We start from the raw sequence: 13,371 nt of genomic DNA, 5'->3' as shown, positions 1-13,371 counted from the left end.
ACACGAAAGTACAAAAAATACCAAAAAGAAAGAAAAGAAAGTCTCGCACAGTGGCTTTTCGATGGAAAGAATGTGTATTCTTGCTTGTGCAGTGGTGACAATCTGAGTTCATTCCTATTTTTATTCTGAGCCTGAAATTATGATTAAAAAAAAAAATCTTGGGGCTTTAAGGACAAGCTGAGGCTGCCCAGTGAAACTTGCAGGAGTTGGCAACGCAGAATCAGTTCACTGGAAGCTCCTTCACTGACCGTTCTTTTTAGCCCCCCCCCCCCAAAAAAAAAGAAATTAGGATTACCAAATTGTTGTGTCATTTCATCAGCTTTGTGCAACCTAATTTGCAGGTTGCGACCTTTGAAACACTGTTAGTATTCTTTCCTCCAATTTTTTCCCCATGTTTCAACAGGAGGAGTAGAGGTGCCAAACAGAAACAGCTGATCCCAAAGGTAAGGCGGAAGGCACAGGGACTGCTCGGGAGGGGGGCGGGAAGGGGGGGGCGTGCACGCTCGTGATTGTCTTTAATCATACCGCACAAGAATTTAAGACCCGTTGAACCAAATCCAGCTGTCTGGGGGTCTCCACTTGCATTTAAAATGAAGCCTTTTAAGTTTTGAGTCCATAAGGTTGATAAAGCCCTATTTAGTGCTTTTTGTTATATGAACATGTATATATGAACATATGAAGCTGCCTTCTACTGAATCAGAATCCCCTGCGTCCCTCAAAGTCAGTCTTGTCTACTCAGACTGGCAGCTGAGGTTTTTCATGCCTACTTGCCTGGACTGTTTTTAGTTGGAGATACCAGGGATTGAACCTGGGACCTTCTGCTTGCCAAGCAGATGCTCTACCACTCAGCCACCGTCCCTCCCCTAAAGAGAAAGAAATTGAACATATGAAGCTGCCCCCTACTGAATCAGACCCCCCTTGGTCCATCAAAGACAGTCTTGTCTACTCAAACTGGTCTCAAAGCTGAACATGTATATATGAACATATGAAGCTTCCTTCTACTGAATGAGACCCCCCTGGGTTCATCAAAGTCAGTATTGTCTACTCAGACTGGCAGCAGCTCTCCAGGGTCTCAAAGCTGAGGTTTTTCACGCCTACTTGCCTGGAGTAGTTGGAGATGCCGGGGATTTAACCTCGGACCTTTTTCTTACCAAGCGGATGCTCTACCACTCAACCACCATCCCTCCCTAAAAAAGAAGAAGAGGACCATAGATATATACCCTGCTCTTCTCTCTGAATCAGGGTGTCAGAACAGCTAACAATCTCCTTTAATCTTCTTCCCCACAACAGTCATCCTGTGAAGTAGGTGGGGTTGAGTGAGCTCTCCCGGAAGCTGCCCTTTCAAGGACAGAGTCTCAGAGCGGCTCACAATCCCCTTTCCCTTCCTCCCCCACAACAGACACACTGTGAGGTAGGTGAGGTTGAGAGAGCTCTCCCAGCAGCTGCCCTTTCAAGGACAGAGTCTCAGAGCGGCCTACAATCTCCTTTCCCTTCCTCCCCCACAACAGAAACCCTATGAGGCGGGTGAGGCTTAGAGAGCTCTCCCAGAAGCTGCCCTTTCAAGGACAGAGGCTCAGAGCGGCCTACAATCTCCTTTCCCTTCCTCCCCCACAACAGACACCCTGTGAGGGGGATGGGGCTGAGAGGGCTCTCCCAGAAGCTGCCCTTTCAAGGACAATTCTGCGAGAGCTATGGCTGACCCAAGGCCATTCCAGCAGGTGCAAGTGGAGGAGTGGGGAATCACACCCAGCTCTCCCAGATAAGAGTCCGCACACTTATCCGCTACACCAAACTGGCTCTCAAATTATGTGTTCAAATTATGCAGTTTTGCCACAGTAGGGAACAAGTGATGGCTTGTATTAAACAAGAATCTAAATCTAAATCAATCTCCCGTATATAGAACCTGCTGGATTCCAAGTCCCTGAAGCTGATTGTGAGCATGACGTTGCATGACAGGACTACGAAATCCTTGCTGCACCTGCACAAGAAGAAGAAACCCCCTAGCATCAGTGCTCAGTTCCAGGTAAGAGGAGGCTCACCTAGAAACCTTTTGGGGGAGGTGAACCCATGACAAGCTGTATGGGGGGGGGCATCAGCAGTCCCTGACAACGGCGTGCTTTTGGCTCGTTCCAGACTTCCCTCAACAAGCTCCTTGAGACCTTGGGGAAAGCTGAACCGTTTTTTATCCGCTGCATCCGCTCCAATTCCGAGAAGGTAGGTAAATGCCCCTTCTCCATGAGGGTCCAGAGCTTGGATTGCAGGGGGGTCTTGACTCCCATGACTCACGGAAGGAGTCTTCCACTCATGGGACATCATGGAGTCCAGCTCCCTCACAGACACCCTGCATTAGATGCGACAGGGGGCCAGGGCTGGGGGGTGGGATTTAGCTAGATTCTAACCTGGTGGCTATAGCCACGTCTTGGGGCAATGAATTTCATTGGAAGGCAGTGGCAAGGAAAGGAAAGGTCCCCTGTGCAAGCACCAGTCATTAACGACTCTCGAGTGACGTTGCTTTCACAACATTTTCACGGCAGACCTTCTACGAGGTGGTTTGCCATTGCCTTCCCCAGTCCTCTCCACTTTCCCCCCAGCAAGCTGGGGACTCATTTGACCGACCTCGGAAGGATGGAAGGCTGAGTCAACCTCGGGCTGGCTACCTGAACCCAGCTTCTGCCGGAATCGAACTCAGGTCATGAGCAGGGAGTTCAGACCACAGTACTGCATTACTGCTGCTTTACCACTCTGCGCCAAGGGGCAATGGCAAACCACCCCGTAAAAAGTCTGCCTTGAAAACATCGCGATGCGACGTCACCCCAGAGTCGGAAACGACTGGTGCTTGCACGGGGGACTACCTTGACCTTTTTAAAGAAAGGGCTCGTCCGTTTGCGAAACTCTTTCTCAGCTGATCTGTATGCAGTGGATCCTAATTATGAAGAGCGATAGCACTCAATGCACAGCAGCCAAGAAGGTCAGAGCGCCTGCTCCGGCTGCAACGCCACTGAGGATGTTCTCCGCAGCTGAGAACGAAACGTCTGGAAGGAAAACTTTCTCCAGTAGAACGCGGCACTTGAGCCCGAAAGATTCGACAAACCCTAATGATGATGCCAGCCGTGAAAACCTGAAATCTTTGATAAGAATGATAGCATTTTAAAAAGCACGCTTGGTAGTCAACAGTGGTGCAGGAACTCTGAGGAACAGGACTTCCGTTTTGTTTCGGACTTTGGAAGAAGAGGCGTGCGCCGGCACATCCATCCACCATCTCTTTTCTCTTTCAGAGGGAGCTGTTCTTCGACGAGAGGTTGGTGCTGCAGCAGTTGAGATACACCGGGATGTTGGAGACAGTAAGAATCCGACGGTCCGGCTACAGTGCCAAATTTACCTTCCAGGTATTCTTTGGCACCGCCCTTCGCTTGGCTGGATCCCTGGTCCTGATGCCCTGCTGGGGCATCGCAGGACTTCCCTGGTCTGGCTGGCGCTTGGGAATCCAGCTGGGCCTGACCGTCTGATGTCTCACCAGAGCCTGTCTTGCTGTCTTCCCGCCTTCGCAGGCTTTTGTGGACCAGTTCCAGGTGCTCCTGCCCAAGAACACCAAAGACTTCAAGAAGGAGATCGCTGCTCTGCTGACCAAATTGGAGCTGGACACCAGCAGCTACCAGATAGGGAAGACCAAGGTCGGTACTTATTTTTAAGAATATGTTTATTTAAAGAAGAGGAGGAGGAGGAGGAGGTGGCGTTGGTTTTATACCCTGCCCTTCACTGTGATTTCTGGATGAGTCTCAAGGCAGGTTACTAATTTTAAAAATATGCAATAGAACGGGGTCCTACATGTGATAAACCATCCATGGGAACCATCTAAATCTGAGGTGTCGAACTCGTTTGTTATGAGGGCCAGATCTGACATAAATGAGACCTTGTCGGGCCGGGCCATGTCGGGCTGCGCCATTTGTGTACCTACTTAAGAAGAAGACGATGATATTGGATTTATATCCCGCCCTCCACTCCAAAGAGTCTCAGAGCGGCTCACAATCTGCTTTAGCTTCCTCCCCCACAACAGACACCCTGTGAGGTAGATGAAGATATTGGATTTCTATCCCGCCCTCCACTCCAAAGAGTCTCAGAGCGGCTCACAATCTCCTTTACCTTCCTCTCCCGCAACAGACACCCTGTGAGGTAGATGAAGATATTGGATTTCTATCCCGCCCTCCACTCCAAAGAGTCTCAGAGCGGCTCACAATCTCCTTTACCTTCCTCTCCCGCAACAGACACCCTGTGAGGTAGATGAAGATATTGGATTTATATCCCGCCCTCCACTCCGAAGAGTCTCAGAGCGGCTCACAATCTCCCTTTCCTTCCTCCCCCACAACAGACACCCTGTGAGGTAGATGAAGATATTGGATTTCTATCCCGCCCTCCACTCCAAAGAGTCTCAGAGCGGCTCACAATCTCCTTTACCTTCCTCTCCCGCAACAGACACCCTGTGAGGTAGATGAAGATATTGGATTTATATCCTGCCCTCCACTCCGAAGAGTCTCAGAGCGGCTCACAATCTCCCTTTCCTTCCTCCCCCACAACAGACACCCTGTGAGGTAGATGAAGATATTGGATTTATATCCCACCCTCCACTCTGAAGAGTCTCAGAGCGGCTCACAATCTCCTTTCCCTTCCTCTCCCGCAACAGACACCCTGTGAGGTAGATGAAGATATTGGATTTATATCCTGCCCTCCACTCCAAAGTGTCTCAGAGCAGCTCACAATCTCCTTTCCCTTCCTCTCCCACAACAGACACCCTGTGAGGTGGGTGGGATTGAGAGGCAGAAGCTGCCAGTTCAAGGACAAAGTCTCAAAGCGGCCTACAATCTCCTTTCCCTTCCTTCCCTACAACAGACATCCTGTGAGGTGGATGGGACTCTCACAGCAGCTGCCCTTTCAAGGACAACCTCTGCCAGAGCTATGGCTGACCCAAGGCTATTCTAGCAGGTGCAAGTGGAGGAGTGGGGAATCAAACCCGGTTCTCCCAGATAAGAGTCCGCACACTTAACCACTGCACCAAACTGGCTCTCACAGAAGCTGCCCATTCAAGGACAATGTGAAGGCTATGGCTGACCCAAGGCCATTCTAGCAGCTGCAAGTGGAGGACTGGGGGAATCAAACCCGGTTCTCCCAGATAAGAGTCCGTGCACTTAACCACTACACCAAACTGTCTCTCTTAAGATTAGATAGCAAAGATGTAAACTTTATAAAGGACACAGACAAGCACAATGAAAGATTTTTTAAAAACTTAAAACATTAGCACTCATTGGTCTTAAAGGTGCTTTCTTTGTATTTCTCCCATGGGATCCAGGGAACTGGGCAAAGGAAGCTCTGGCTCTTTCCTGCCTTTCCAGGAGGGGGAGGAGCCTCAGCCAATAGAAGGAAGAGAGACTTGGCTCAGTAGCTCTGCTGTGCAATTGTGTTGGAGAAAAAAAAAACAGTAGAAACTGAGTAGCAGAAACACGTATAATCTTAAAGATACAGTACCACACCAAAACAAAATTTCCACAGAATCAATGCATGAAAGAGTATAATAGAAAATGAAATCCTCCATGTCCATCGTTCCTTGACTCGAATCCAGGGTCCATCAATGCAGCAGGAAATAAATCCACAATGAGTTAGTCCACAATACCGGTTTCGGCCACACCTTTTTCAGTTGTAGGCTATGCCAATTGAATTTTTTAGCACTGGTGTCCCCGTTTATAAATAACTATTGATATTGGGAAACCATGATGCATTGGTTGCCGTAACAGTCTACAATTAAAAAAGGTGTGACCGAAACCGGTATTGTGGACTAACTCATTGTGGATTTATTTCTAGCTGCATCGATGGACCCTGGATTCAAGTCGAGGAACGATGGACATTGAGGATTTCATTTTTCTATTATACACTCTTTCATGCATTGACTTTCTGGAAACTTTGTTTTGGTGTGGTACTGTATCTTTAAGATTATACGTGTTTGTGCTACTCAGTTTCTACTGTGTTTTTCTCACCCATACTGAGTATCCGTGCAGTTGTGTTAGCCTGGTAAAGTAACCTCTTCCTTCCTCCCCACCTTCCTCCCCGTGGGAGGAGCCTCAGCCAAAGGAGGAAATAGAGATTTTGCTCTGTAGCTCCTGTGTGATTGAGCAAGCCTTGCAAAATAAGCTGTTGCACAGAAGGAAGCAAGAGAGAGGGAGAAGGCAGCAGCCAGTCTGGTGTAATGGTTAAGTGTGTGGACTCTTATCTGGGAGAACCGGGTTTGATTCCCCACTCCTCCACTTGCAGCTGCTGGAATGGCCTTGGGTCAGCCAGAGCTCTCTTATCTGGGAGAACCGGGTTTGATTCCCCACTCCTCCACTTGCACCTGCTGGAATGGCCTTGGGTCAGCCAGAGCTCTCTTACCTGGGAGAACCGGGTTTGATTCACCACTCCTCCACTTGCACCTGCTGGAATGGCCTTGGGTCAGCCACAGCTCTCTTATCTGGGAGAACTGGGTTTGATTCCCCACTCCTCCACTTCCACCTGCTGGAATGGCCTTGGGTCAGCCATAGCTCTCTTATCTGGGAGAACCGGGTTTGATTCCCCACTCCTCCACTTGCAGCTGCTGGAATGGCCTTGGGTCAGCCAGAGCTCTCTTATCTGGGAGAACCGGGTTTGGTTCCCCACTCCTCCACTTGCACCTGCTGGAATGGCCTTGGGTCAGCCAGAGCTCTCTTATCTGGGAAAACCAGGTTTGATTCCCCACTCCTCCACTTGCACCTGCTGGAATGGCCTTGGGTCAGCCGGAGCTCTTGTAGGAGTTGTCCGTGAAAGGGCAGCTGCTGGGAGAGCTCTCTCACCCCCACCCCTCTCACAGGGTGTCTGTTGTGGGGGAGGAAAGGAGAGGAGATTGTGGGCCGCTCTGAGACTCTGTCCTTGAAAGGGCAGCTTCTGGGAGAGCTCTTTCAGCCCCACCCACCTCACAGGGTGTCTGTTGTGGGGGAGAAGATATAGGAGATTGTAAACTGCTCTGAGTCTCTGATTCAGAGAGAAGGACAAAGTATAAATCTGCAGTCTTCTCCTTCTCCACATTAAAGCCAGCTGGGTGACCTTGGGTCAGTCCCAGTTCTCTCAGGGCTCTCTCAGCCCCCCCCCCTCCACCTCGCAGGGGTGTCTGTTGCGGGGAGCAGAAGGGAAGGGGATTGTAAGCCACTCTGAGTGAAGGGCAGAGTATAAATCCAACTCTCCTCCTCCTTCTCCTCTGGGAGGCATTGTTATTATCGCTGCGAGGTGTTGCGCCGAATCCTGAAGTGTGAGCCGTGTTAGGCAGTTGCAGTCAAAGCGCCGTAGAGATGCAGGTTTGGTTTGTGCACTCCCAACCAATGTTCCCTCTAAGCTGCAGAGTCTTGTGAGCAAAAATTCTACTTTGTGAGCTACTGGCATTCAAGTTGTGAGCTCCTGGAATTAGAGAGCCAGTTTGGTGTAGTGGTGAAATGTGCAGACTCATATCTGGGAGAACCGGGTTTGATTCCCCCCCCCCCTCCTTCACTAGCAGCTGCTGGAATGGCCTTGGGTCTGCCATAGCTCTTGCAGAGGTTGTCCTTGAAAGGGCAGCTTCTGGGAGAGCTGTCTTAGCCCCACCCGCCTCACAGGGTGTCTGTTGTGGGGGAGGGGAGGGAAAGGAGATTGCAAGCCGCTCTGAGTCTCTGATTCAGAGAGAAGAACAGGGTATAAATCTGCAATTCTTCTTCTTCTTAAAGTTGTGAGCTGCCGCATAAATTGTGCTCTGGGGCCCTCCTTCCTGAGCTAAGACAAAAAGGAGTGAGCTGGAGGCTAAGCATCTGTGAGCCGGCTCACGCTCACTCAGCTGAGAGGGGACGCTGCTCCCGACTTGTGTGGCTGCGGAGCGTTTCTGCATTCAGTGCGCCAGAGCTGGAGGAGGAAAGCTCTGCTCCCTTCAGTGACGCGGGTGTCATTCCAGGTGTTCATGAAGGAAGCCGCGCGGCAGACAGTCCAGGATACTCTGCACAGGGAAGTCATCCGAAAGACTGTCCTCCTCCAGAGCTGGCTGAGGATGGGGCTGGAGAGGAGGCGCTTCCTCCGGATGCGCCAGGCGGCCATCACCGTGCAGGTAGGGGCCTTTCCGTTGGCGGTCGTCGTGCCCAGAAGCACCTGCCGCCCTCTGCATCTCACCTGTGCTTTCTGGCCCGCAGGCCTGCTGGCGATCGCGCCGTGTCCGGAGGGCGAGGGAGAGAGAGGCTGCTGCACTCTGCATCCAGTCGGCGTGGCGTGGGCACAGAGAGCGGAAATCTTACCAGCGAGACAGGAAGAGGATTTGCCTCCTTCAGGCTGTCGTCCGGGGACACCTGCAACGCAAGCGGTGAGGGTGGGTGGGGGGCCTGCAGGTGTGGGCCTCCTGGCTCTGCTGCTTGCCAAAAAAAAGGCTTGCCGGCTTGATCTCTCTTGCTTCGTGGCACTGTTGCCGCAGGTGGCCAGAGGATGACTCTGTAGCTGTGTGGCCAGTGGGGATCGGGGGTCCTTTGTTGTAGTGCTTAAGTGCACGTATTCTTATCTGGGAGAACCGGGTTTGATTCCCCACTCCTCCACTTGCACCTGCTGGGATGGCCTTGGCTCAGCCAGAGCTCTCTTATCTGGCAGAACCGGGTTTGATTCCCCACTCCTCCACTTGCACCTGCTGGAATGGCCTTGGGTCAGCCATAGCTCTCTTATCTGGCAGAACCGGGTTTGATTCCCCACTCCTCCACTTGCACCTGCTGGGATGGCCTTGGGTCAGCCATAGCCCTCACACTGTCCTTGAAAGGGCAACTTCTGTGAGAGCCAGCTTGGTGTAGTGGTGAAGTGTGCGGACTCTTATCTGGGAGAACCGGGTTTGATTCCCCACTCCTCCACTTGCAGCTGCTGGAATGGCCTTGGGTCAGCCACAGCTCTGGCAGAGGTTGTCCTCGAAAAGGCAGCTTCTGGGAGAGCTCTCTCAGCACCACCCACCTCTCAGGGTGTCTGTTGTGGCGGAGGAAGGGAAAGGAGAGTGTAGGCCACTCTGAGACTCCGTCCTTGAAAGGGCAGCTTCTGGGAGAGCTCTCTCAGCCCACCCGCCTCACAGGGTGTTTATTGTGGAGGGGAAGGGAAGGAAGATTGTAGACCGCTCTGAGGCTCTGTCCTTGAAAGGGCAGCTTCTGGGAGAGCTCTCTCAGCCCCACCCACCTCACAGGGTGTCTGTTGTGGAGGGGAAGAGAAAGAAGATTGTAGACCGCTCCGAGGCTCTGTCCTTGAAAGGGCAGCTTCTGGGAGAGCTCTCTCAGCCCCACCCGCCTCACAGGGTGTTTATTGTGGAGGGGAAGGGAAGGAAGATTGTAGGCTGCTCTGAGACTCTGTGCTTGAAAGGGCAGCTGCTGTGAGAGCTCTCTCAGCCCCACCCACCTCACAGGGTGTCTGTTGTGGGGGGAGAAGATATAGGGTTGTGAGCCGCTCTGATTCTGTGATTCAGGGAGAAGGGCAGGCTATAAATCTGCAGTCTTCTTCTTCATCGTTCGATCTGACCGGAGGAGGCCTTGAGCTTGGGACAGGCTACCTGCAAGGCCAGGTGCTTTTCCGCTGAGCCATGACCCGTCTCTGAGTTTTTCACGTGCTTTGTCATCTTGGCCCTAGATTTCATCAGATGGTTGCAGAAAGGCAAAGAAAGGAGGCTGAGCAGCTCGTTCCACCTGAGGGAAAGAAGGCAACGAACTGGGTGGTAGAACTTGCCTTGGACCAGGCAGCTGCAGAGCCCGAGACGCAGGGGAGCCAAAGCACCGGACTGGTGGCCAAGATCGAGCTGGCAGAGCAGCAGGCCTCTCTTCCCTCCAAAAGTGCCGCCAGCAGCCGGGAGAAGCGAGCGTCCCGCCGGAAAAGGGGCTTGGAACACAACGAGTTGCAGAACAAGCACGTGGCGTTTGCCTTGGAGGGGCAGGCGGGGGTTCTTACCGGGGAAGGCAGCCCACCTCGAGAGGAGGGGGAGGAGGAGGACCAAGAGCCAGTGGAGGAGGGGGAGGAAACAGCGGCTTCTTCTGGCCCTCCCGAGGGTGCTGTAGAAGCAGAGCCACAAGCAACTGCTGAGCCATCCCTTCCTACGGACAACGGTACTGCGGTTTTGAGCCCCGCCTCCCAATCCCAGCAGGAAGAGGCGGGGGCAGCCAGTGCGGACACAAATGGGTTCGGGAGGCCGGAAAGCCACAAGAGCCAGCTCCGAGCCAGCCAAAGCTTCACGTGCCCCGAGAGGCCCTCGGAGTTGGCCCTGAACCTCCAAAACCACCTGGCCACCAGCCAGAGCTTCCGGGGCCCTGCCGCGCTCTCCGGGGACAGGCGCAGGCCGGGAGCTCCGAGGGAGCTGGGCAGCCCCACCTCCTTCCAGATCCAGCGGTACCAGGATGACCCCGAGAAGCTGCGAGACAAGCGGGAGCGGTGGAAGGGGAAGAGGTGCCTCGCCGGCGGGCAGAGCGATGCCCACAGTCAGTCCCTGGAGGAGAAGAGTGAACACAGCCCGTCGTCTCCACCCCGAGATCTCACGTGAGTGCTGATCCTTGCTGGGCTGAAGGGGTTGGGGGGAAGGAATTGGGGTGGGTGGAGCAGATCAGAGCCGGCCTCTGCATCCAGCATGGAGCCCAGTGTTTGGAAACCCCCTTCCTCCCCCCAATGCTGTACTCCAGCTTGGTTGTTTAGGTTGCCCTGCAGCTGGTGGAGTTGTATTGGCAAGGCACTGAAGGCAAGGCGCAAGCACCAGGTCCGAATGTCATACGTCCAAGAGTTCTAAAAGAACTCAGAGTTGAACTTGTGGATCTCCTGACAAAAATATGTAATCTTTCATTGAAATCTGCCTCCGTTCCTGAGGACTAGAGGAAGGTAACAAATGTCACCCCCATCTTTAAAAAGGGTTCCAGAGGAGATCCGGGAAACTACAGGCCAGTCAGTCTGACTTCAATACCGGGAAAGTTGGTAGAAACCATTATCAAGGACAGAATGAGTAGGCACATTGATGAACACGGGTTATTGAGGAAGACTCAGCATGGGTTCTGTAAGGGAAGATCTTGCCTCACTAACCTGTTACATTTCTTTGAGGGGGTGAACAAACATGTGGACAAAGGAGACCCAATAGATGTTGTTAACCTTGACTTCCAGAAAGGTTTTGATAAAGTTCCTCATCAAAGGCTCCTTAGAAAGCTCGAGAGTCATGGAGTAAAAGGACAGGTCCTCTTGTGGATAAAAACTGGCTAATTAATAGGAAGCAGAGAGTGAGTATAAATGGACTGTCTTCGCAGTGGAGGACGGTAAGCAGTGGGGTGCCATAGGGCTCAGTACTGGGTCCCATGCTCTTTAAATTGTTCATTAATGATCTGGAGTTGGGAGTGAGCAGTGAAGTGGCCAAGTTCTCCAAAGGCACTCCAAAGGGATCTGTTGAGGCTGGGTGAGTGGGCGTCAACATGGCAGATGAGGTTCAGTGTGGCCAAGTGCAAAGTAATGCACATTGGGGCCAAGAATCCCAGCTACAAATACAAGTTGATGGGGTGTGATCTGGCAGAGACTGACCAAGAGAGAGATCTTGGGGTCGTGGTAGATAACTCACTGAAAATGTCAAGACAGTGTGCGTCTGCAATAAAAAAGGCCAACGCCATGCTGGGAATTATTAGGAAGGGAATTGAAAACAAAGCCAGTATCATAATGCCCCTGTTTAAATCGATGGTGCGGTCTCATTTGGAATACTGTGCGCAATTCTGGTCACCGCACCTCAAAAAGGATATTATAGCATTGGAAAAAGTGCAAAAAAGGGCAACTAGAAGGATTAAAGGTTTGGAACGCTTTCCCTATGAAGAAAGGTTAAAACGCTTGGGGCTCTTTACCTTGGAGAAACGTCGACTGCGGGGTGACATGAGAGAGGTTTACAAGATTATGCGTGGGATGGAGAAAGTAGAGAAAGAAGTTCTTTTCCCCCTTTCTCACAATACAAGAACTCCTGGGCATTCGATGAAATTGCTGAGCAGTCAGGTTAAAACGGATAAAAGGAAGTCCTTCACCCAAAGGGTGATTAACATGTGGAATTCACTGCCACAGGAGGTGGTGGCGGCTACAAGCATAGCCAGCTTTAAGAGGAGATTGCATAAAAATATGGAGCAGAGGTCCATCAGTGGCTATTAGCCATAGTGTATATATATGTGTGTGTGTGTGTGTGTGTGTATACACACGCACACATATATTGGCCACTGTGTGACACAGAGTGTTGGACTGGATGGGCCATTGGCCTGATCCAACATGGCTTCGCTTATGTTCTTATGTGACCCAGCGTGTTGGACTGGATGGGTCATTGGCCTGATCCAACATGGCTTCTCTTTTGTTCTTATGTGACACAGAGTGTTGGAGTGGATGGGCCACTGGCCTGATCCAACATGGCTTCTCTTTTGTTCTTATGTAACACAGAGTGTTGGACTGGATGGGCCACTGGCCTGATCCAACATGGCTTCTCTTTTGTTCTTATGTGACACAGAGTGTTGGAGTGGATGGGCCACTGGCCTGATCCAACAGGACTTCTCTTATGTTCTTAATGACCACTTCTGCTCCCAGCGCGCCTCCCGGCTACCTCCCTCTCCAACTATCTTCTTTGAATTTTTACTTAGATCAGGCCCGTAGCATGAAAATTTTAGATTGGGGGGATAAGAATTAGGTGGGGGGGACCACGGGGCAGGCGAGCAAGAAGGCGGCAGGTGGCTGAGGAGGGCAGAAGGTGAGTGAGAAAGGTGTTGGGTGGGTGAGGAAGGCGATGGGCGGGCGAGAAAGGCAGGTGAGGAAGGTGGGGGGCAACTGAGAAAGGCAGCGGGCGGGCAGGAGATAAAGGCGGGCAAAGAAGGCGGTGGGTGACCGAGAAAGGCGGCTGGCGACTGAGAAAGGTAATGGGCAGGAGAGAAAGGCAGGCGAGAAAGCCAGCGGGCAGGAGAGAAAGGCAGGTGAAGAAAGCAGCTGGCAGGGCAAGGGAAACAGCAGGCAGGCGAAAATGGCTGTGGGCAAGTGAGGAGCGTGGCGGGCAAGCAATGGAGGAGCCAGAAAGGTGTAAAGCAGGGAGAAGGTTAGTGGGGTCTGGCCTGCCCCAGGCCCCCCGTAGCTACAGGCGAGAATTAGATCCTGTCAGTCTTTCATCCTGAAACTCAATTAAAGGGGGAGGTGGGGTGGCATGTTCCCAGCTAGCCATGGGTGGAACCCACCTCAGCCGGGGGCTGCATCACATGCCTGGGTGGCACTATATAAAAGGTTATAATGAAAGAAATAACTTACATTACATGGTGTGGAATTGTTTTCTGTGGCCCCAGAAAGCAGGACCAAAACCAGTGAGCTGAAATC

The 13,371-nt window shown here is 52.0% G+C and overlaps 1 protein-coding gene across 1 annotated transcript in view; it reads left to right on the top strand.

Annotated features, from left to right (window-relative positions):
• Window positions 1-13,371, top strand: part of MYO9B (myosin IXB) — a 113,789-nt gene that overhangs the window by 57,217 nt on the left and 43,201 nt on the right. Inside the window, exons 16-23 of the mRNA XM_060232757.1 lie at window positions 404-443; window positions 1,901-2,023; window positions 2,134-2,214; window positions 3,276-3,386; window positions 3,549-3,671; window positions 7,973-8,122; window positions 8,205-8,371; window positions 9,658-10,554. Coding sequence (XP_060088740.1) covers window positions 404-443; window positions 1,901-2,023; window positions 2,134-2,214; window positions 3,276-3,386; window positions 3,549-3,671; window positions 7,973-8,122; window positions 8,205-8,371; window positions 9,658-10,554 — 1,692 coding nt within the window. The remainder of the gene's footprint in view (window positions 1-403; window positions 444-1,900; window positions 2,024-2,133; window positions 2,215-3,275; window positions 3,387-3,548; window positions 3,672-7,972; window positions 8,123-8,204; window positions 8,372-9,657; window positions 10,555-13,371) is intronic.

The sequence above is a fragment of the Heteronotia binoei genome, chromosome 2 (assembly GCF_032191835.1).
Source record: "Heteronotia binoei isolate CCM8104 ecotype False Entrance Well chromosome 2, APGP_CSIRO_Hbin_v1, whole genome shotgun sequence".
Taxonomy (NCBI): domain Eukaryota; kingdom Metazoa; phylum Chordata; class Lepidosauria; order Squamata; family Gekkonidae; genus Heteronotia; species Heteronotia binoei.
This window is presented reverse-complemented; position numbering and strand designations above follow the sequence as displayed.